Genomic DNA, 20,833 nt, shown 5'->3' with positions numbered 1-20,833 from the left:
CGGAGAGAGAAAGAGATAGAGAAACACCGATGTGAGAGAGCCACATGGACTGGTTGCCTCCTACATGCACCCAGACCGGGCATGGAGATCAAACTCACAACCCTAGGTGTGTGCCCAGACAGGGAATTGAACCCACAATCTTTTGGTGGACAGTGTTCCAACCAACTGAGCCACACTGGCCAGGGCACTGAGTTGCTTTTTTAAAAACTTAAACATATTGGGGCTCTGGCCAGATGAAGGTTTTTCTGGTGTTAGGTTTTTCTGCACCTCCTTTTTTCTCCTATTTGGACTTGCTCTGGAGAATAACCAGTGTATGTACCATGCAGCCTCTCTGTTCCTGGCCAGAGTCAAGTCAACTGCAGTTGATAATAATCTACCTATGGCCCTTGAAGAAATATCTCTGGGAGATCAGTGTCCTGTAATCTCAGTGTATCAAGGATTTTGAGTTTTGATATCATCCTACTGATTGTAACATTAGGATTGAGGTCCAGGGAACCGTCTCCTTTTTATATCTGAAATCATTTTTATGTCAGTGTTTTGAAGTTTCAGTGCCTGTGCCCTGTGCTGTCCCCTACCATCTAGCTCTTGTAAGAATAAGCATAGGAGCCCGGCCTGGTGTGGCTCAGCGGTGGAGCATTGACCTAGGATCCAGGAGATCGAAGTTAGATTCCCGGTCAGGGCACATGCCCAGGTTGCAGGCTCAATCCCCAGTTGGGGGGGGGGGGAGGAGGTGCAGGAGGCAGCTGATCAATGACTCTCATCACTGATGTTTCTGTCTCTCTCTCCCTCTCCCTTCCTCTCTCTGAAATCAATCAAAAAAAAAAAAAAGAATAAGCATAGGAAATGATGCAAATAAACAAGATGTCTCCCCCCCACACCACCAAAGATCAGGAATAGCAAATGTATACATTGGAGAGACAATCAACCAGAAAGTTAAGAGCAATGATCAGTTTTGCTACCTAAAAAAAACATGGCTCATCTTTCTCCACCTGAGAATTCAGAAGCTGATAAAATCCCTATAGCTGTGACTGTAGGAGGACTGCATGTTAGAAGCTGGAATGTTTTAGAAGGTTTGATTCTTAATGGAATGGCCCTTTGTTTTACAATCCTTTATCTAGAAGGTTCTGCCTCTGTTTTTAACTTCATAAGGAATTATAATAAAGTGTATTTTTTAAAAAAAACAAACTTAAACCTATTACCAAGTTCCTACTTCCTTTGTTGAGAACTTCATGTGCTAAAGTACTTCTGTGCATTATAATAAGTAATAATAAAATCCTGAGCATATTTCATAATTAATATAATCTTATTAATTTTAAATATAGTAACCTGGAAAAATTTGAGTGACAAGCTACTTCATGTATCTTTTACTTTTTAGAGTATTCAGTTTTTTGTAATTATTGCCTGTCAGTTTAGGTAAAGTTTACATGTTTTAAGAGGTTTGCCAAAATGATTAAAGGTTATTAAGGTTTAAAAGTTATTTTTAATCAAAATGATAAAATGGTAAATTTATTACTTGAGCTCTTCCTGAGTTGGCTATATTATGTCTTTTTAAAAAAAGCCTTATTGTGAAATAGAAAACACATACAAGGTAAAGAAATACAACTTTGCCAGTGCCTCAAAAGCCCCCTCATGTCCCCTCCCAAACACTGTTTCCCTTCCCCCTAAAAATAACCACTACCCTGATTCTTATAGTAATAAGATTTTTGCTGCCTTATAGTTTTATCACCCAACATGCATCCCTAAACACTATAGTTTTGCCTGCTTTTTTTAAAAAAACAACTATATAAATGGATTTGAACAATATGTATTATTTTGTATTTGGCTTCTTTGCTCATTATTATGCTTGTGAGTCTCCATGCAAACAGTTTTCAAAAAATTTAATTGGATGAGGAAAATGGAATAGGAAGAATAATAGAGGGCCTTAAGAGTTAAGATGCATGTTTTACTAACAGCTTTGCCTCTAACCAGTGAAGATGGCTTTGAGCAAGTAATTTGAACTCAGAATCTCCTTTCTCTTCTCTAAAACATGATAGAATGGGCTTAAATTATTGCAAGGACCTCTGCTGCTCTTAACATTTGATGAAACTGGATAAGTAAGTGTTATACTGTGCTATCCTTAATTTCTTTCATTTTTGTTTTCATTAGGTTGTCTTGGAGATACCCAGTTTTGTTTTAGATTTCGACAGTCTTCTGGGAGGAGGGTGTCACTGCATTGTTTCCTGGATCAATTTGACAAAGATTTACCAGTTTACTTAAAGGTTGGAAAAGTAGTAATAGAAGAATATCCAATGAGAGGAAACTTTAAAACTCAGTTACTTAGTTACTTATAGCATTCAGAAATTTTTTGCTTTTGTTTTGTTGCTGAATTTTCTAAGTCTGATTCATAAGATTCACTGAGTGAAAGATACTTTGTAAAGTTATTGTTTTTGAAATGTAATGCCCATTGTGAGTTATAGAAATTGATTAGAATGCTGAAGTAGTTTTCTTTCATTTGTTAATAACTCCTTGTTTATTTATTTTTATTTTTATTTTTAATCTTCACCGGAGGATATGTTCATTGATTTGAGAGAGAGAGAGAGAGAGAGAGAGAGAGAGAGAGAGAAAGAAACATCGATGTTAGAAACATCAATTGATTGCCTCCTGTATGTGCTCCTACTGGAGATGGAAGCTGCAAACTCAGCATGTGCCCTGGCTGGAAATCTGCAGCCTTTTTGGTACATGGAATGATACTCCAAACCAACTGAGCCACCTGGCCTGGGCAGTAACTCCTTGTTTTTAGTTGTGGAGGCAGGGTGGTGGTACTATACCAGTAAATATCACCCAAAGTTGAAGATTCCCCATGGTAATACCTACCTGCTTTGTTTTAAAGTTATTGTTTATTAAAAATAATTTTAATAATTCCAATGATGCCAGAGTGTAGGTTTCTGTTTTGTACTCCACACTTACATCTCTAATTGCATGAGGAGCATTTCCATCTGTATGTCCTATCAGCACATCCAATATGAACTTGACATATTTTGCCTAAAATCAGCATTTATAGTTTACCTACCTGCTTCCACAGGAACCCTCTTCCAGTTAGCAAAGATATTACCTTTGAAATGTCTCTTATAGCCATCTACTCCCTTATGACCTTTTGCTATCACTGTTAACATATTTGAATCAATGATAATAATCACTACATTTTTTAGACCTTTTTATGTTCTGGGCACTATCAAGAAGCATATATTATCTCATTAATCTTCCCAGTGGGGTTCTGAGAGCATTCCTTTTGCAGATGAGGAAATTAAGATCTATTGAATATGAAATTTGCCTAAAGACATTTCAACACAATATATCTTATACAGTGTTGCCAGCTAAAGTGTACATACATATTATCTAAAAATAAATAAAACCTAAAATGGCTACCTATTGCTTAATGAATAAAGAGCTAATGATAATACTATTTCCTTGTCCTCACTTTTTGGGCCTTCTAAAATAAGGCCTTTACCTCTCCAGTTTCCAACTTCATATCCTTTCTATACATGTGCCATATTTTAGCCCAAATGAACTACTTTTGTCTTGCTTTTTTCTGGGATAGCTTGTATTTTTCTGTGTCTGTGTGTTTTTGTTGAGACTCCTGCCCTCTAAACCTGGAATGTCTTTGTCTTTGTTTAAATCATATCCATCCATCAATGCCCAATTCAAAACTAGCTGTCTCCATGAAATCTTTACTGATCCACATAGACAGATAATGTCTTCCCGCTTGGCCTCTCTGTAACACTTTGTGCCTTTTTCGTGGCACCTGCCCTCCTATTCCATAATGGTCATTTTTGTACTTTTCTCATCCTTCTTAGATTGTGATCTCCTTAAGGAACTGTGTCTTATGCATCTTTTCATCTTCTCTAACATAATGCCTTGTTCAGAGTAGGTGGTCAATAAGTATTTGTTTAAAAAATGACAAATAAGGGACTGGGCCAAAATGTATTCATTCCATTAGGATATTAAAACTTCGTAAGTTTTTTGGAATGTAACTACCTTTCAAATTGTATGTTGATAAGCATTCCAGTGTTTCATTATTGTTGGGTAAAAATATAACTGGCTATGTAACATTCAGATTGGTATTTAACTTCTTTTTGTTTTCTCTCTTGAAATTTTCTATTAGAATACTTCATTTCATTAAGACTGATCTCTAATGGAAAAGTGTAGATAGGATTAAAAAAAAAAGCCTATATAAAGCATTGGGGAAAATAGTTTGATTGTTTCATAACTCCCTCTAACTAGTACAACTATGAAAAAAGAACATAAACGGAGTAAGCTATAGGGGGAAAATATGACCTTAGTAATGATTATTTCATCTTTGGGCAAGTTAGAGGTTTTTTTCTGGCTGTTACTGTCTTGATTATTGTTTGTGTTAGGGAAAAGGATAGCTCTTTGTGTGTACCTCATGATTCCATTTGGGTTTATAAAGGAACCTAATGTTAATAATAAATGATGGCTACAGATATATATATATATTTGTCACTTCTTTCATAGAAGGATCCTGCTTATTTTTATGGATATGTGTATTTCCGACAAGTTCGAGACAAAACTCTAAAAAGAGGCTACTTTCAGAAGGTAATTTTCATATACGCTATAATAGAAAAAAATATTGTTACAGTGTGGTCAGAAAAATAGAAACTGTTAGAATGAATAGTCCTTATAAAGTCTTTGATATTTTATTTTTAAACATACTAGAATTTATATTGTATCTTTGTGTGTTTTTTTAGATTATAGACACCTGTTCCTAAATTTTTGCCTGCTATTGAATTTTACCTTTCTGCTACCTTTGTACTATATTCCTGACAATAGATTACAGTTTTTTTGATACTGTTAAAAGCCAGAAGAATCTGCTTAATTTTTACATTTTAGAATAAGAGAAAGAGTAAACACTATAATATAGTTACAACTAAAAGCTTGCAATATCCTTTTTTGAAGAGTTAGTAAATATACTTTAGCAATATCTTAGGCATAGTTTTTACTCTAAATGTACAGTCTTTTACCTGAGGATATTTTTTCCATTGCTTTCAGAGAGAAAGTGGGAGGGAGGGAGAAGTGGGGGGAGAGAGAGAGAAACACTGATGTGAGAGAAGCACATTGATTGGTTGCCCCCTTCCCACCAGGAATCAAACCTGTGACCATGGAGACACACCGGCCAGGGCTGAAACCCATGTAATTTTATTAACCAATGTCACTTCAATAAATTCAATAAAATAAATAAATAAAAAAGAGTAGTCATAGGTCGTAGTTCAAAAAAGCATTACAATTTACTCTTTCCTTATTAGGAAGAATTTAGCCAATTCTTGATAATGTTTTGCTAATGATACTACTAGGCTTTGGGAATTATCCATGATGGTAGTCTGTTTATAGGGAATTCTTTTTCCTGGAAAGAAGAAAAATCTGTGAATATACTTTTTATGTTCTTAAAGGATAGTAGTAAGGTTAAACTTTGTGCATTCTGCAACTATAGTTTTATGTTTCCTTTTAACCATCTACTCTAAAAGTCTTTTTATTTCAGAATCCACACTTTTTGCTGAATTTAGCTTGTTAGTAATTAATTATGAAGAAATGACAAACAAATTTTAAATTAGGAAATTTAAAAAACATTGTTTCTTTTTTTCCCTCTAGTCCTTGGTTTTGATCAGCAAACTACCTTATATTCATTTTTTTCACGCTGTACTCAAACAGATAGCACCAGAGTATTTTGAAAAGAGCAAACCTTATTTGGAAGCAGGTAAGTTAAACATTGTGTGACTTAAGTAGCTTTATGAAAGAGTTTTAAAAAAATTTACTGGAAATGATCTGATAAAAATGAAGTTGACCTTTAAAAAATTAGTTAAGAATTTTATGATGGTAGATTTACAACTGTTCTTTTGGCATCTTCACCTAGAAACAACAAAGACTATCATTTATTATCTCCTTTTGCACCATAGGATAATAATAAAGAAATATTCAGTTGACAGTTCTGATACTCACTACTGTTAAACAGAAATCTTTATGTCATACAATGCAGAGAGAAGGCCTCTGCCAGGTGGTGTGCTTTTGTAGCTAATTTTAGTAGTAATGAATAGAAAAGCTCATTTAAACCTATTATTTTGTTGCTTTAAAAAATATATTAATCAATTTTATCCTAGAACAGGTGTATTTCTTGTGAAATGTAAGATATTTTCACTACTTTTACTTTTCTTTTACCTTTTATCTTCATCCTTCCCAGTATAGTTGTCCTGCTCTATAGAAACTAGAGTTCTATTATGCTATTTTTCATATTTTCATATTTCCATTTATACTAAGGAAGAATTTTATTATGTTTTTTCAGCTTGTAATGATGTTGATCGATGGCCTGCTCCAGTGCCAGGGAAAACATTGTACCTGCCTATTATGGGGGTAGTAATGAAGGTAATAGCTTATATTTCATTTGTCTCCTTTTTAAAAGATCTGTAAGACGTGCACACGAGTTTTGCTTTTTAACTTCTTAGTAACATTCAGTCTTGTTATTGCTTTCACTTGTTTATTTATTTTATTATTTTGTATAAGGAATTACAGAGATACCACAATTCATCCTGCTGCACAGAACCATTAGCCACACAACTCCAAGGTCCACCAGTCCCATCATCCTGTAAAGTTTGCATGAGGGGGTCATTTTTATATAATACATATGAATGTAAATGACACCTAGAATTCTGCTACTCTATGGCCCTCTAGAGCTGGGTGGTATTGCAGAATACTTGTAAGATCGAGTACGAATTACTAAAAATTAAAAGAAATTAGGAAAGCTATTGGTTTTAGTCTTAAATGATTTTATTTATTTTTTTTAATATATCTTTATTGATTTCAGAGAGAGGAAAGGAGAGGGAGAGAGCTAGAAACATCAATGATGAGTCATTGATCGGCTGCAGCCCGCAACCCGGGCATGTGCCCTGACCGGGAATCAAACCCTGATCGCCTGGATCCTAGGTTGACGCTTAACCGCTGAGCCACGCACGGCCAGGCTTAAATGATTTTTAAAAAAAAAAAATGTTTTTATTCATTTCAGAGTGAGAGGAGGGGAGGGAGAGATAGATAGAAACATCAGTGATGAGAGAGAATCATCTAGAATCATCTATTGGCTGCCTCCTGCACAGCCCCTACTGGGGATCGGGCCCGCAACCCAAGCACGTGCCCTGACTAGGAATCGAATGGTGACTTCCTGGTTCGTTGGTTGATGCTCAGCCACTGAGCCACGCTGGCCGGGCTTAAATCATCTTGATATGTAATGTCAGACCAAACACGTCCATCCTAGGGTGGTGTTCTCTATTAAGTTTTTCTTTCTTTCATTTTTTTAATTTATTTTATTTATTTTTATTTATTTATTTTAAATATATCTTTATTGATTTCAGAGAGAGGAAAGGAAAGGGAGAGAGAGATAGAAACATCAATGATGAGAGAGTCATTGATCGGCTGCCTCCTGTACGCCCCCTGACTGGGGATCAGGCCGGCAACCCAGGCATGTGCCCTGACCAGGAATCGAACCCTGATCGCCTGGATCCTAGGTCAACGCTCAACCGCTGAGCCACGCCTGGTGGGGCCTTTCTTTCATTTTTAAAAATGAATTAGCATTTTGCTCTCAGGCTTTGTATGAATGTGCTTTAAGTGCTTTTGCAATTCATTTTTATGTTGGACTTAATTTTGGCAATATTTTCTCTTTAAATGTGCTCTTTTCTATAGAAGCTATTTTGTTTTTTCTCTGGGAAATCATGAAAAGTAGTACTTGTAGCTCTGAGTTGAGAGTTCTCATAGTTTCCTCTGAGATTTATCCCATAGTTTGGCCAGCCTGGGAAGGGTGTGTTTGGGTGTGTGTATATTAATGAAGCAAAGATTGGAACAATAAGCAGGAAGCAGTATGAAGTTGATGTCCTTTTTCTATTATTCAGCACATTTGCTTCTCATTGGTTTAGTAATTTCTGTGTGTATGGAGACCTTGCTGCACTTCTGCTGTGACTGAAAATAAATATGACTATAGTTTTTTAATCTGACATAAATATTTTGTTTTTATGGCTTTTTAGGCATTGTTGAGTGTACCTTTTTAGCAGCAGGATAGAGTGCTTCTGATCCCACTGTGGTGGGACTGGCAAATTATAGAAAGGGCATTCTTTTGTTACCAAAGTTAATTTCTTCTTTCTCTTCAAGGTACGGATTCCCACATGTCATGACAAACCTGGGACTACTCAAATAGTGCAGTTAACTCAGCAGGTAGTGTGGTACTGTGGTAGAATAAACCAGCACACAGTCTCTTTAACAAATTATAAACTAGCAAATGCAGTTTCTCGGGTTTATGATACATTTCTGAATATTACTGAAATATCCTATTAAGTAATATTTTAATGAATTGATAATAAACTTCCTAATGTTTCTCAGATATTTTTCTTCTTCTTTCTCTGGTAAATACTGTCTAGAACTCAGAATTTATACTGTAATTGTGAGGACAAGGGGAAAGTAAATATTTTTTCCAACAAGATTTAATTCTAACAAAGAGTGGTCAGCAGACTTCTAGTTTTAGGAAACTCAGTCAAAAGGATTCTGTAGTTATGGTTGCCTTTCATTTTTCTCAAAGCTACATCTGTTCATGGGTGGGGTTGAATTTTTTCATCTGAAACGTTTTAACTGGTACATTAGCACTCCCATTGTTCTTTAAATTGAATAAAAATGGAGAGCAATAGGAAAGCTAATTTTGCCTGTTACATAGTTACAACTAGGATTATGGTAGTATTTCATACAGTTGTGAATTAATCTGGCTATTGAATTAATGCTTTAACCATGTAGTCTGTGTTTCCTTGATCTTCTGCTATGTTAGGGGAGATTGGTAGGACCCATTCTCTGTGGCTTTTCCTAGAGGAAGAGAACCTTAAAAGATAGGACGATATTCTTATTGATCATGAGATAAATAGGTATATTTTAAAAATCAATTTCTATAAATTTTAGTGACATCTCTATTTTTTCTTTTCTACCTCTTAGGCAGACACACACATATCTGTTACTTTACCTACTGTTCATGAGGTGGATCTTTTCAGGTAAAGAGTAAAAAATTTTAACTGTCTTTGCTCTTTTGCTTTGTAATGATGTTAATTTCTTTAGAAAATGAATGTTCTTAATAGGAAATGTGGGAAAAAACAGAATAGTCATACTTCACGTTATAAATCAGTGGTTCATCCCTGACTGCATGTTATGAGCTTTGACCATTAGGGAAATTTGGATATGGATTAGGTATCACATGGTAGAAACAAATTGTTTTGGTTTGATGTGAGAATGGTATTGTAATGATGTAAAAAAAATGCACTTATTCCCTGGCCCTGGCCGATGTGGCTCAGTTGGTTGGCGTGTTGTCCTTACTCTGAAAGGTTGCGGGTTCAATTCCTGGTCAGGGCACGTACCTAGGTTGCCAGTTTGATCCCCAGTTGGAGCTAGTATGGGAGGCATCCATTTGATGTTTCTCTCTCTCTCTCTGTCTCCCCCCCGCCCCTCTAAAATCAATAAACATATCTTCAGGTGAGGATTAAAATTTTCTTTAATGTACTTATTTTTTTAGAGATGCATTTTAAAGTATTTTGAGGTGAAATGTCACACGGTTTGTGTTTCATTTTAAAGTACTTAAGTAAGAAAAAATAAATGAAGTAAAAATGGCAAAATATTGTTAACACTAGATGGTATGTGTAAGGGGGTTCTTACACTATTATCTTCATTTTTCTGTATGTTTGAAGCTTTTCAAAATGCAAAATTAAAAAAAAACAACAGATAATCTAGCACTTAAAAAAGAAAGAAGGAAGAAGTACCAATGTACTTTACACGGAACAGCTAAGTAAGAATCTTTGGATTGACAATTGCATTCCGGCTCCTGGGTGGTTCTCATGTGGAGCCCAGCTTGAGAAACCACTGTTATAAACCAGCAATTACCAGTACTAATGCATATAATCAGGAGTCATGTGAAAGACTTATAGTGAGTTTTGGGTTGATTTTTTTGTGTATGTGGATTGTGTGTCTGTGTGTGTGTGTGTGTATGTGAGTGGTATGATCTTTAAACTGCATGGAATACTGCTTGAAAGATCAATTAGTTTTATATGCTGGATTTGTTTTATACACTGGCCCTAGCACAGCCCAGTAATCCTACTTTTAGGTATTTACCCAATAAAAATGAAAATACATATCTACACAAATACCTGTATGCAAATGTTTATAGCAGCTTTGTATACCAACCTAACACTGGAAACAGTGAAAATGTTCATCACTGGTAAATGGATAAACAAAATGAGATGTGCATGGAATACTACTCTGTAATTAAAAAAAGAATAAACTATTGACACAGCCTGCAACATGGATGACTCTCAGAAGTATTATGTTTAGTGAAAGGAGCTTGATTTTAAAGAGCTATTTACTGAATGATTCCATTTATAAAGTATTCTGGAAAAGGCAAAACTATAAATATCAGATCAGGGGTTGCCTGGGAGTGAGGGTAGCAAATGGACTACAAGGGGGATGAGGAAATTTGGGGGGGGTGATGGAGCTATTCTATATCTTTGGTAAGGGTGAATTTTACTGTATGTAAGTTATAAATCTTAAAGACAAATTAATTTTCTTTAAAAAGGGGAGTGTAGCATTCTTACAATGAAAAGGGGCAGTGTTCCCTCAAATAAATGAATATCACAGGAAACATGCTAAGAGGGATACATACTATTTATAGTTTTGATACTCCATTAAGGAAAAAATTGAATAACTGGCAAAGTTAATACAGAATTTGGTTACCAGACATTTTTCTTTTGAACTACTAGGTATGCCTTTTTACTTGTTATCAACTATCTTTGCTTTTGTGGTAATTAATTACTTCCACCTCTAACACCTTTGGTTAGTATATGTCCTTTCTCTTGAATATGAATTACATGTTATTGTTTTTAAAGAAGAACAGGTTAGTTTGTTGTTTTTTAAATTTGGTTACTCAAGAGATGAGAAAAACTTTGAAGAAGAATAACCTGACAGCGCCAAGCATTTACTATCTGATTATTGGATTAATAATTTATCCATGGCAGCACTCTTTATTTCGTGTGTGTAGAGCATACATTTTTAAAAAATGTATATCTTTATTGATTTCAGAGAGAGGAAGGGAAAGGTGAGAGAGAAATATCAATGATGAGAGAGTCATTGATGGGCTGCTTCCTGCACGCCCCCTACTGGGGGTCAAGCCCAAAACCCAGAATCAAACCAGTATTTCCTGGATCATAGGTTGATGCTCAACTGCTGAGCCACACTGGCATGGCTTTTTTTTTTTTAATCCTCTCGAGGATATTTTTTCCATTGCTTTTCAGAGAGGAGGGAGGGGGGAGGGGGGGGAGAGAGAGAGAGAATCATTGATGTGAGAGAGACACATCAGTTGTTTTCTCCTGCACGCACCCTGACCGGGCAGGGACAACCTGCAACCCAGGTACGTGCCCTTGACTGGGAATGGAACCCCTGACCTTTCAGTGCCCAGGCCAATGCTCTAACCACTTGACCGGGAATTGAACTGGTATCTACTGGATCATAGGTCGATGCTCAACTGAGCCACACAGTCCAGGCTAGAGTTTACATTTTACCTTATTAGTATGAATGAGAGTTTAAATGTTTATCAGTTATATTGAAGGTGATATTTTTATACCAAGACTGAGTTTGGGAGCAAAGGACAGACCTGGAAAGATGTTTGAAGTTGAGTGGAGAGATACAGTTGATTGTAGGGGCCAGTTTCCCTCTTTTCAGGCTTGTTAAGCTACTGGTACTTCAGGGACCATGCCTTTGGTATTAGTTCTCTGTTCACACAGAAATAGTCTTCTCATTTAGTTTTTAAGTTGGTCTTGGAATTGAAGGACAGTTTTCCATTGAAAGAAACTGATATGCTCTTGCCTAGAGTCAAGGACATTTCACCTGATTTTACTGACTTACTGTTGGTTCTTTGCACAGCAAGAAGCATGTAAGTTTTGTGTCATTGTGTTCTTTCCCCACCCCCATCCCCTAACTGGGGATTCAAAATATTCTTTAAAAAAGTTATGCTGTTGCCGATAAGTGCTATGTAGTTAGACCTATGATGGTTGCATCTGTACTAAACATGTATAGACTTTTTTCTTGTCATTAAACACTAAACAGTACAATATAATAATTATTTACATGGCATTAACATTATATTAGGTATTATAAGTAATCTAGAAATAATTTAAAGTATATGGGAGCATGTGCATAGGTTATACACAAAAACTGTGCTATTTTATAAAATGGACTTGAGCATCAGCAAACTTTGCTATCTGCAGGGGGCTTGCAACCAGTCCCCCATGAATACTGAGGGACAACTGTGTATATACATTTAAAGTTATGTATACTGTGCAGTACTCACCACGTTTCTGTAAATGTCTGATTGTTTCAAAATTTTCTGAAACAGTCATAAATTTACAGAAACATGGTGAGTTCAGTACAGAAAACTCTTTTTCCCTGAACCATTTGATTGTGTACTGTACAATCACTCCTGAATACTTTAGTGTCTATTTCTTACAAAAATGCAACCATCAACATTGGAAAGTTAACATTGGTAGATTATATCATCTCATACTAAGACAACATTCAGATATCACCAGTTGTCACAATGCTATTCAGTACAGAATCATCTGTTGCGTTTGTCATGTCTCTCTGGTCTTTCTTCTTTAGTCTGGAATAGCTCCTCAGCCTTTCACATTTGCAATCCTGACATTCTTGTAGATTACAGGACAGTTATTTTGCAGGAAATCCCTCAGCGTAGGTTTGTCTGGGATTTAATCAGGATTAGATTCAGGCTCTGCATCTATAGTAAGGAGGTAGCACACAAGTTTGGCTTTCCTTATTACTGATAATGTTCACTTTGATCACTTGATTAAAGTGGTGTTCTCTAAGCTTCTCTATTAATAAGTTATTCTTTTTCCTTTTGTAACTAAGTATTTTGTGGGGAGGTACTTTTAAAGTATGTATGTTTGTTATTTATTGCTGTATAATAAATTATTCCAGTACTTAGAGGCTTGAAAGAACAAGCATTTCACACAGTTTCTGAGGGTTAGGAATCTGGAAATTGCTTAGCTGGATGGTACTAGCTCTGGATCTCTTATGTGGTTGCAGTCAAGATGTCAGCTGAAGCCCGGCTAGTGTGGCTCAGTGGTTGAGTGTCCACCCATGAACCTGGAGGTCACGTTTGATTCCTGGTTAGGGCATGTGCCTGGGTTTGAGGCTTGATCCCCAGTAGGGGGCGTGCAGGAGGCAAACGATCTATAATTCTCTCTCATCGTTGATGTTTTTATCTCTCCCTCTCCCTTCCTCTCTCTGAAATCAGTAAACATATTTTAAAAAGAACACATCAGCTGAGGTTTAATCAGTTGGGCAAATGGGGTTAGAGAATCTGTTTACCCAGGAAGCTTACTTACTTGGCCTTGGGCTGGAGGTCACAGTTCTCTGTGTTCTTGGCAGGAGGCCTCATTCCTAGCCATGTGTACCTATGCATAGGACTCCTTGAATGTTCTCACAATATCAGCAGGTAATCTAAAAGAAGGCCGAAGCCACAGTGACTCTTACAGCCTAGCCTTCAAAGTTGCACAGTGTCTGTTTACCTTATTCTGTTCATTCTCTGTGAGCTACTACTGCAGCCCACACCTAAGGGGGATAATTAGGCTCTGTGTTTTAAAAGGAGTGTCAATAAATTTGTAGAAATATTTTTAAACATCACACTATTTACATGTATATGTGTAGACTGTCAGTTTCTTGTTTTATTCAACAGGTTATTAAAATCCATTATTGTCATCTGTTTTGATCTTCAAATTATCTCCAGTTTGACCAGTGAGAACCATTTCATCTGGCCTCTGTTTTTTTGACATGTTCTTGTTATTCTTTAAACACTTTTCTCGCTTTCTGGTGTAAGATGTTTCAGGCTTTTTTTTAAGACTTATTGATTTTTTTTTAGAGAGAGAGGAAGGGAGAGGGGGAGAGAGAAACATCAAAGTGAGAGCATAACATCGATCAACTGCCTCCTGCACTCCCTCTGTCGAGGATCGAGGCCACAACCCAGGCAGGTGCCCTGACTGGGAATTGAACCAGCAACCTTTCGGTGCAGGGATACACCCAGCCAGCTGAGCGACAGCAGCCAGGCTTAATGTGAAGTTTTTAGAATTGTTATATGGGAACTTAACAAGTTGGATAAATAACAGTGTTTTTACTGTGTAAACACCTTTCAGGTGTTTGTTCCCAGTTTTCTTTCATAGTCAGATGCTTTGGGAGCTGGTGCTGTTGGGGGAGCCCCTTGTGGTCATGGCACCGTCACCTTCAGAGTCTTCGGAGACTGTATTGGCACTTGTTAAGTGAGTATATTTGTTTCATAATGGTAATAGTTGCAGCACTTTCCTGTCTGTTATATGTTTGTACAATTGTTGCTTTGATCCACACAAAGAAGTGTTCATTATAGCACCATTTTATGGATGAGAAAATTAATTCAGGCTTCATGAAGTCTGGAACCATGTTCTGGTTTTTCCAAGCAAGAAGCATATTCATTTACTTACAGCAGCGATTTTCAACCGGTGTGCCACAAGAATTTTTAAAACACACAATACCTGACTATTTAGTCAGGGGCACTGACCTTTTTACCCTTAGATTGTCAAATAAAAAAGTGACAACAGCCAACACAACTATTGCCATTTGGTGTGAGTGAATCAAAATTATACCAGCATTCTCCCTCTCGGGCACTCCCGCACATCCCCCCTTTCCTCCCAGTCATGTTACCATTGCCTTTCCCTCTCCTAAGCTTCAAGCGCCTTTCTTTTGCTTCTTTAACTTGTTTCCTGAGCTGCAGCCCAGCTGGCTCACTTCTACTACCTCTGTAACTTTCTAAATAAACTTTTTCTTAATAATTAAAAAAAAATTATATCTTTTTATTTTTGTCAGATCAGCAAAACGTATATTTTTTGGTATGCCACAGAATTTTAATAATTAATTTATGTGTGCCACGAGATGAAAAAGGTTGAAAATTGCCGACTTACACAAAGTTGGCACCTGACAAGTTTTAGTTGCGTGAGTGGTCAGTGTCCAGGAAAAGGCATATAATTAGTGAACGACAGAACCAAAATTTCACCCTATCTTCTGCCCCAAGTCCAGTGTTCTTTGAATACGCCATTTCACATTATGTATTTCCATTTGCTTTCTAGTTACCTGAAACAAGTTTGCCGTTTATTGAAATAGTACATTATCCCATTGGGGGTATACTGTGTATATGGATGTTTTATGCTCATTGAGCAGAGCCTGTAATTTCTGTGTCGTTGTTTTACATGCTCTTCTTGCCCCCCAGCTGTATTTCTCCATTGAAGTACTTCAGTGATTTCCGACCTTATTTCACTATTCATGATAGTGAATTCAAAGAATATACTACCCGTACGCAAGCCCCGTAAGTAAACAAAGTAACTTTTATTAAGCAATTATTACCTTTACAACTGTAGAATCATTTTTGGTAATAATTTAAAAGTTTAAATTTTGAACTTATTGGCAGATTGATTTTCTAAAGGAAGGATTAAGGAGTTGCTGGTTCATATTTCAAGAGTCGGTGTCTTACTTTCTTTGAATGATTTATTTTATTCGTGGGAATTATATTGTCATTAATAGCCATCCAGCTGTACTTTCAGTTCTGTCTTCTTTTCATACTTTAGTACCCCTTATGTCATCAGCTATCTCTTCTTGCTCTGTAACTTCCTTTCCTTCTTCCCCTTCATTGAGTCAGCATATAAACATGAAAATCCTTCCAAGTCTGTAAAGGGGGAAAATTATCTTACCTTTTCCCTTTCAGCTCTGGCTCTATTACTTACCTTCTTTTCATAGCTGAGTTTCTAGAATCTCCACTTAGTGTCTCCATTTCTTGATTTCCTGGTTGCTTCTCAGGCTATCATAGGTTGGTTTCTTCATCTCCGCTGAAGTAGTTCTTGCCGAAGTCAGTAAGCCCCTTCTCGCTGCTTGACCCAGTGGTTCCCGTATTGCTGCATTTTTCCCGCTTTCCCTTTCTTATAACATTTAAGCTGTTGACCTTGAAAATATTTTAATCCTTGATACCACTTTTACCTGGCTGTCTGGTGGTGCATCTCACTCTCCTGTGCAGACTTTTCTTTCTCTTCCAACCCCTTAGATGTTGGTGTTCTTCAGTGTTGTGTTCTGGGTTCTGATTTCAGACTGATAATTCTTTCTCTACAGTCTTATCTGTACTCACAGCTTCTGTTAACACCTATATACTGATGAGTGAAATTTATTCTCCTAGCCAAGATCTTTAGAAGGTCCAGACCTAGATGGCCAGGTTTTATTTATTTTTTTAACCACACTGCTGCTTGGACATCTTACTGTCACCTAAAACAAAACATGTTCAAACTTAATTTTTTTATCTCCTCTTTTTTCTTCTCTAATCCCAGACCTCTTACTATTTTCATGAATGGTACTACTTTTTGCTTAGTTATCAAAACCTAAATTGTCATAAATTTCTCCCTCTTCATATGGTGCACATCAAGTTTAACCAAATTCTGTTGATCCAACACCCTAAAATAGTGCTCATAACATTTGTTATTTTCTTTCCAAAGCTCTCTTCCCAGTCCTCCTGTCTCTTTTTCATATTTGCTGTTGCTTTTCCACAAACCTCTTCCCCTTAAAAGGTATCTTCTAAATTTTCCCTTTCCAGTAAGTACATTTTCATTCATGTGGCATTCCTCTACTCAGTTCTCTGGAAGCTTTCATTTGTCTACAAGAAAACATCTAAACTTCTTAGCATATTAACTTGGTACTTAATGATCTGGCCAGCATCTGTCCAACTACTTTTATTTCTGTTTATCCTTTCTGCTTTGTGCTCTAGAAATGCTGAACTATTTGTAGTTTTACAAACAGATCATGATCTGATCTCACTTTATAGCTTTGCACATACAATTCATTCTTCTGCATCACCTTTTACCACCCTTATCCATTTGGCAAAGAACTCCTACTCATCTTTCATATCTTTGTGCAAATGTCATCTCTTTGATGAGGCTATCCTTTAATCCCCTGGTAGACATAGTGTCTCCTTTGTAATTATTGCACATTTTATACCACTTCACTGTTTTATAATTTCTGGCATCATAATTTAGTATGTATACTTTTTAACTGTGTACTTTTGTTTTATTTTATTTTTAACTTTTAAAAAATATATATATCTTCATTGATTTCAGAGAGAGGAAAGGAGAGGGGGAGAGAGAGAAACATCAGTGATGAGAGAGTCATTGATTGGCTGCCCCCTGCATGCCCTCAGCTGGGGATCGAACCCGCAACTCGGGCATGTGCCGTGACCAGGAATCTAACCCTGATCGCCTGGATCCTAGATTGATGCTCAACCACTGAGCCACGCCCGGCCGGGCTAACATTGAATGAAGGAAAAGATAATCTATTTATGGGTCACTCAAAAGAAATTGTAAACTATTCTTCAGTGATGGAACATTCATCTTTTTCTCACTTTTGTTTTGTTTGTTTTTATGTAGGCCCTCAGTCATATTAGGAGTAACCAACCCCTTTTTTGCAAAGACACTTCAGCACTGGCCACACATTATTCGAATAGGAGACCTTAAACCAGCAGGTAAGGTATAAACTCGGTGTTCTGCTTTTTAGTGTGTAATGTGGCTGAGCAGGTTTATTTCTTCAGCTCTTTGTTTTCATTTTTTAGTTACTTTTTCATTATGTTGATGGCAGTCTTCTTTGAAGCAACCTGAATAAGGGCCTTTGGAGAAGAACATAACTTCTCACTAAAATATACAGGTGTAACCCATCGTTCCTCCTAACAAAAAATGTACTTAGTGTTATAAACAGAATGAAGGATAGCAAAGTGAAACTTCAAAAATGTGAGCTGCTTTTTGTATATGGATAGCCCAATTAAAAAGGGATTTCCAACACTTAAATAAAACCATAGAGAAGCTCAAATTATTCACCTTGGCATAAAATTCTCGGTTAGGTCTCAAAACAAGTATACATTTCTGTGGTACTGGTATTGATTAAAGAAGTAATCAAAGGGTTGTGCTTTCCTTGAGAAAATAAGATATATATACCTTGCTCATGGTGGCTTTTATTTTGAAACAAGAGAACAAATCCACTTTTATTTATTATCTTTTCAATAAATTTAAATCCTCAAGGAGCACAGCATTACATGGATTCTGTGTCCAATGGCCTTAGCAAGAAGATTGCTTCCGATTTGGCACAAACTAAGCCACTATTTCCATAAGCACGAGTTACCTTTCCCCCGGATTACTCAGTTTGCCACCAGGAGTCACTATGTTGTTGTTTGTTTTGTACACATAAGCACACCTCTTCCCTAGACAGAATTCAGTCTCATTTCAAGAATAAACTCCTTCAACTTTAAGAAGAGCTGTATGCTCTCTCTGGTTCCAGAGAGCCTGCTTATATCCAGCAATAATGGTATTGGACCACCAGCCTTCCAGACGTATTTGTCGTTTTAGAAGTCCTGTTCCCAGCAGGCCTCCACAGGTTCCAGTATGGCAGAAAGAGCCATGGTAGCTGTTTTAAAAGTGTTTTGAAATGAATAAGTGAATTCTGAGATTGGAAGTTTTGTTAATTTAGATAACTTAATGGTACCTCTGACATTTCTCACTGGACATTCCTGAATTTTCATTGAAGTAGTTGAGACTTGAGATACTGAAAATATTTTTAAATAACTTTATGATATGATACTAATAAGACTTTTCTTTTGGTATACACAGGTATATTTAAGACATTATTATTATTATTATTATTTTTAATCTTCACCTGAGAATATTTTTTCTTTTCTCTTTTTTTCTTTAATTTTTTTTTTATTGATTTCCAGAGAGCCTGGAAGGGAGAGGGAGAGAGAGACAGAAATATCAGTGATGAAGGAGAATCAGTGGGGATCGAGCCCCAACCCGGGCATGTGTCCTGACTGGAAATTGAACCGTGATCTCCTGTGTCATAGGCTGATGCTCAACTGCTGAGCCAGGCCGGTCAGGCTGAGAATATTTTTTCCATTGATTTTTAGAGATAGTAGGAGGGAGGGAGGGGAGAGAGAGAAAAACGTTGATGTGAGAAAGACACATCAATTGGTTGCTTCCCGATGAGTTCTCGCCAGGGCCAGGGATCAAACCCGCAACCCAAGCACGTGTCCTTTGACCAGAAATCAAACCCGAGACCCTTATGTGTGCAGGCTAATACTCTGTTCATTGAGCCACACCAGCCAGGGTTAAAACATTATTTAATAATACTATTTTGCAAGAAATTCCTCCTAGTATATACATAAATCTAAACAGATATTACTAGAGTCAGGGCTAACATTTTAAATCATATTATATTAGACTCAGTCTTATACTGAAATCCTTAGGTGCTTTATGAATAAAGAAAAGAGCAAAGGGAAAGATCTGATGCTGGCAGTCAGATCTTTGTGATCTTAGGCAGAACAGTCTCCTTAAGCCTCAAATTTGTTTGCTGGATTAAACATAATAACCTAACTCATGGCACTCTATAATTGTCATGGTCTCCTGCCATTTCACTAGTGTCCTGTCATATTATTAGTGATAAATGAGAGTACAGCAGTTATCAGAGTCTTAGCTAAGAGAAGATATGAAAAATTTTATTTATTTGTTTTTTTATATCTTTATTGATTTCAAAGAGAGGAAAGGAGAGGGAGAGAGAGATAGAAACATCAATGATGAGAGAATCATTGATCGGCTGCCCCCTGAGCCTGCAACCTTGGCATGTGCCCTGACCGGGAATTGAACCATGATCTCCTGGATCCTAGGCCGATGCTCAACCGCTGAACCACACCCGGCTGGGCTGAAAAGTTTTTTTAAAATCTTAATTTGATCCTGACATTTACTTTCATGGTTTTATCCTGTTATAGACTATTTGATTAATTGTAATATAGTTAGTTTACTATTACTAATATTTTACTGTTAATTATCTTTTTCCAATGAAAAATGGCTCATTGTTGGGGATGTAAATAGAGGAACTTTTGCATAAACTTGGTAAAATAGCATGAATTGATACATTTGTTTAACATTTTAAGAAACACCAAACTATTTTACAAAGTGGCCCACTATTTTACATTCTTACCAGCAATGTATGAGGGTTTCTATTTCTTCACATCCCTGCCAATATTTGATATTGTCTGTCTTTTTCATTGTAGCATTAATTTGTGTTTCCCTAGTGACTAATGATGTTGAGCATCATTTCATCTACTTATTGGTCATTCATATATCTTCTTTGATGAAATGTTTGTTTAAATCATTTGCCCATTTTATCATCTTATTATTTAGTCCTAAGAGATCTTTATGTATTTTGGACACAAGTCTGTTTTCAGATATATGATTTGCAAATATTTTCTCACAATATATGGCTTCTCTTTTTGTTTCCTTAATGGTGTATTTTAAAGCACAAAAGTGTTACTTTTTTCCACTTTTATTTATTTATTTTATTTATTTATTTATTTTTTAAAATATATATCTTTATTGATTTCAGAGGGAGGAAAAGAGAGGGAGAGAGAGATAGAAACATCAATGATGAGAGAGTCATTGATCGATCCCGCAACCCGGGCATGTGCCCTGACCGGGAATCGAACCCCGATCGCCTGGATCCCAGGTCGACTCTCAACCGCTGAGCCACGCCCGGCCGGGCTTTTCCACTTTTATTGAGATATAATTGACCAGGTTTAAGGTATACAGAATAATGGCTTGACTTACCTATATGGTGAAAGGATTACTACTAGTTTAGTTGACATCTATCATCTCATACAGATTTTAAAAAG

General features: G+C 36.6%; 1 protein-coding gene across 1 annotated transcript in view; it reads left to right on the top strand.

Annotated features, from left to right (window-relative positions):
• Positions 1–20,833, top strand: part of DENND6A (DENN domain containing 6A) — a 52,249-nt gene that overhangs the window by 21,895 nt on the left and 9,521 nt on the right. The window contains exons 4-12 of the mRNA XM_087825044.1: positions 2,146–2,258; positions 4,513–4,593; positions 5,644–5,749; positions 6,332–6,411; positions 8,182–8,244; positions 9,007–9,062; positions 14,256–14,378; positions 15,359–15,454; positions 17,550–17,644. Of these exons, the coding sequence (XP_087681170.1) occupies positions 2,146–2,258; positions 4,513–4,593; positions 5,644–5,749; positions 6,332–6,411; positions 8,182–8,244; positions 9,007–9,062; positions 14,256–14,378; positions 15,359–15,454; positions 17,550–17,644 (813 nt within the window). The remainder of the gene's footprint in view (positions 1–2,145; positions 2,259–4,512; positions 4,594–5,643; positions 5,750–6,331; positions 6,412–8,181; positions 8,245–9,006; positions 9,063–14,255; positions 14,379–15,358; positions 15,455–17,549; positions 17,645–20,833) is intronic.

Source organism: Miniopterus natalensis, chromosome 15 (assembly GCF_054644295.1).
Source record: "Miniopterus natalensis isolate mMinNat1 chromosome 15, mMinNat1.hap1, whole genome shotgun sequence".
Classification (NCBI taxonomy): domain Eukaryota; kingdom Metazoa; phylum Chordata; class Mammalia; order Chiroptera; family Miniopteridae; genus Miniopterus; species Miniopterus natalensis.
Note: the sequence above shows the minus strand (reverse complement) of the source record. Positions and strands in the feature narration are given on the sequence as shown.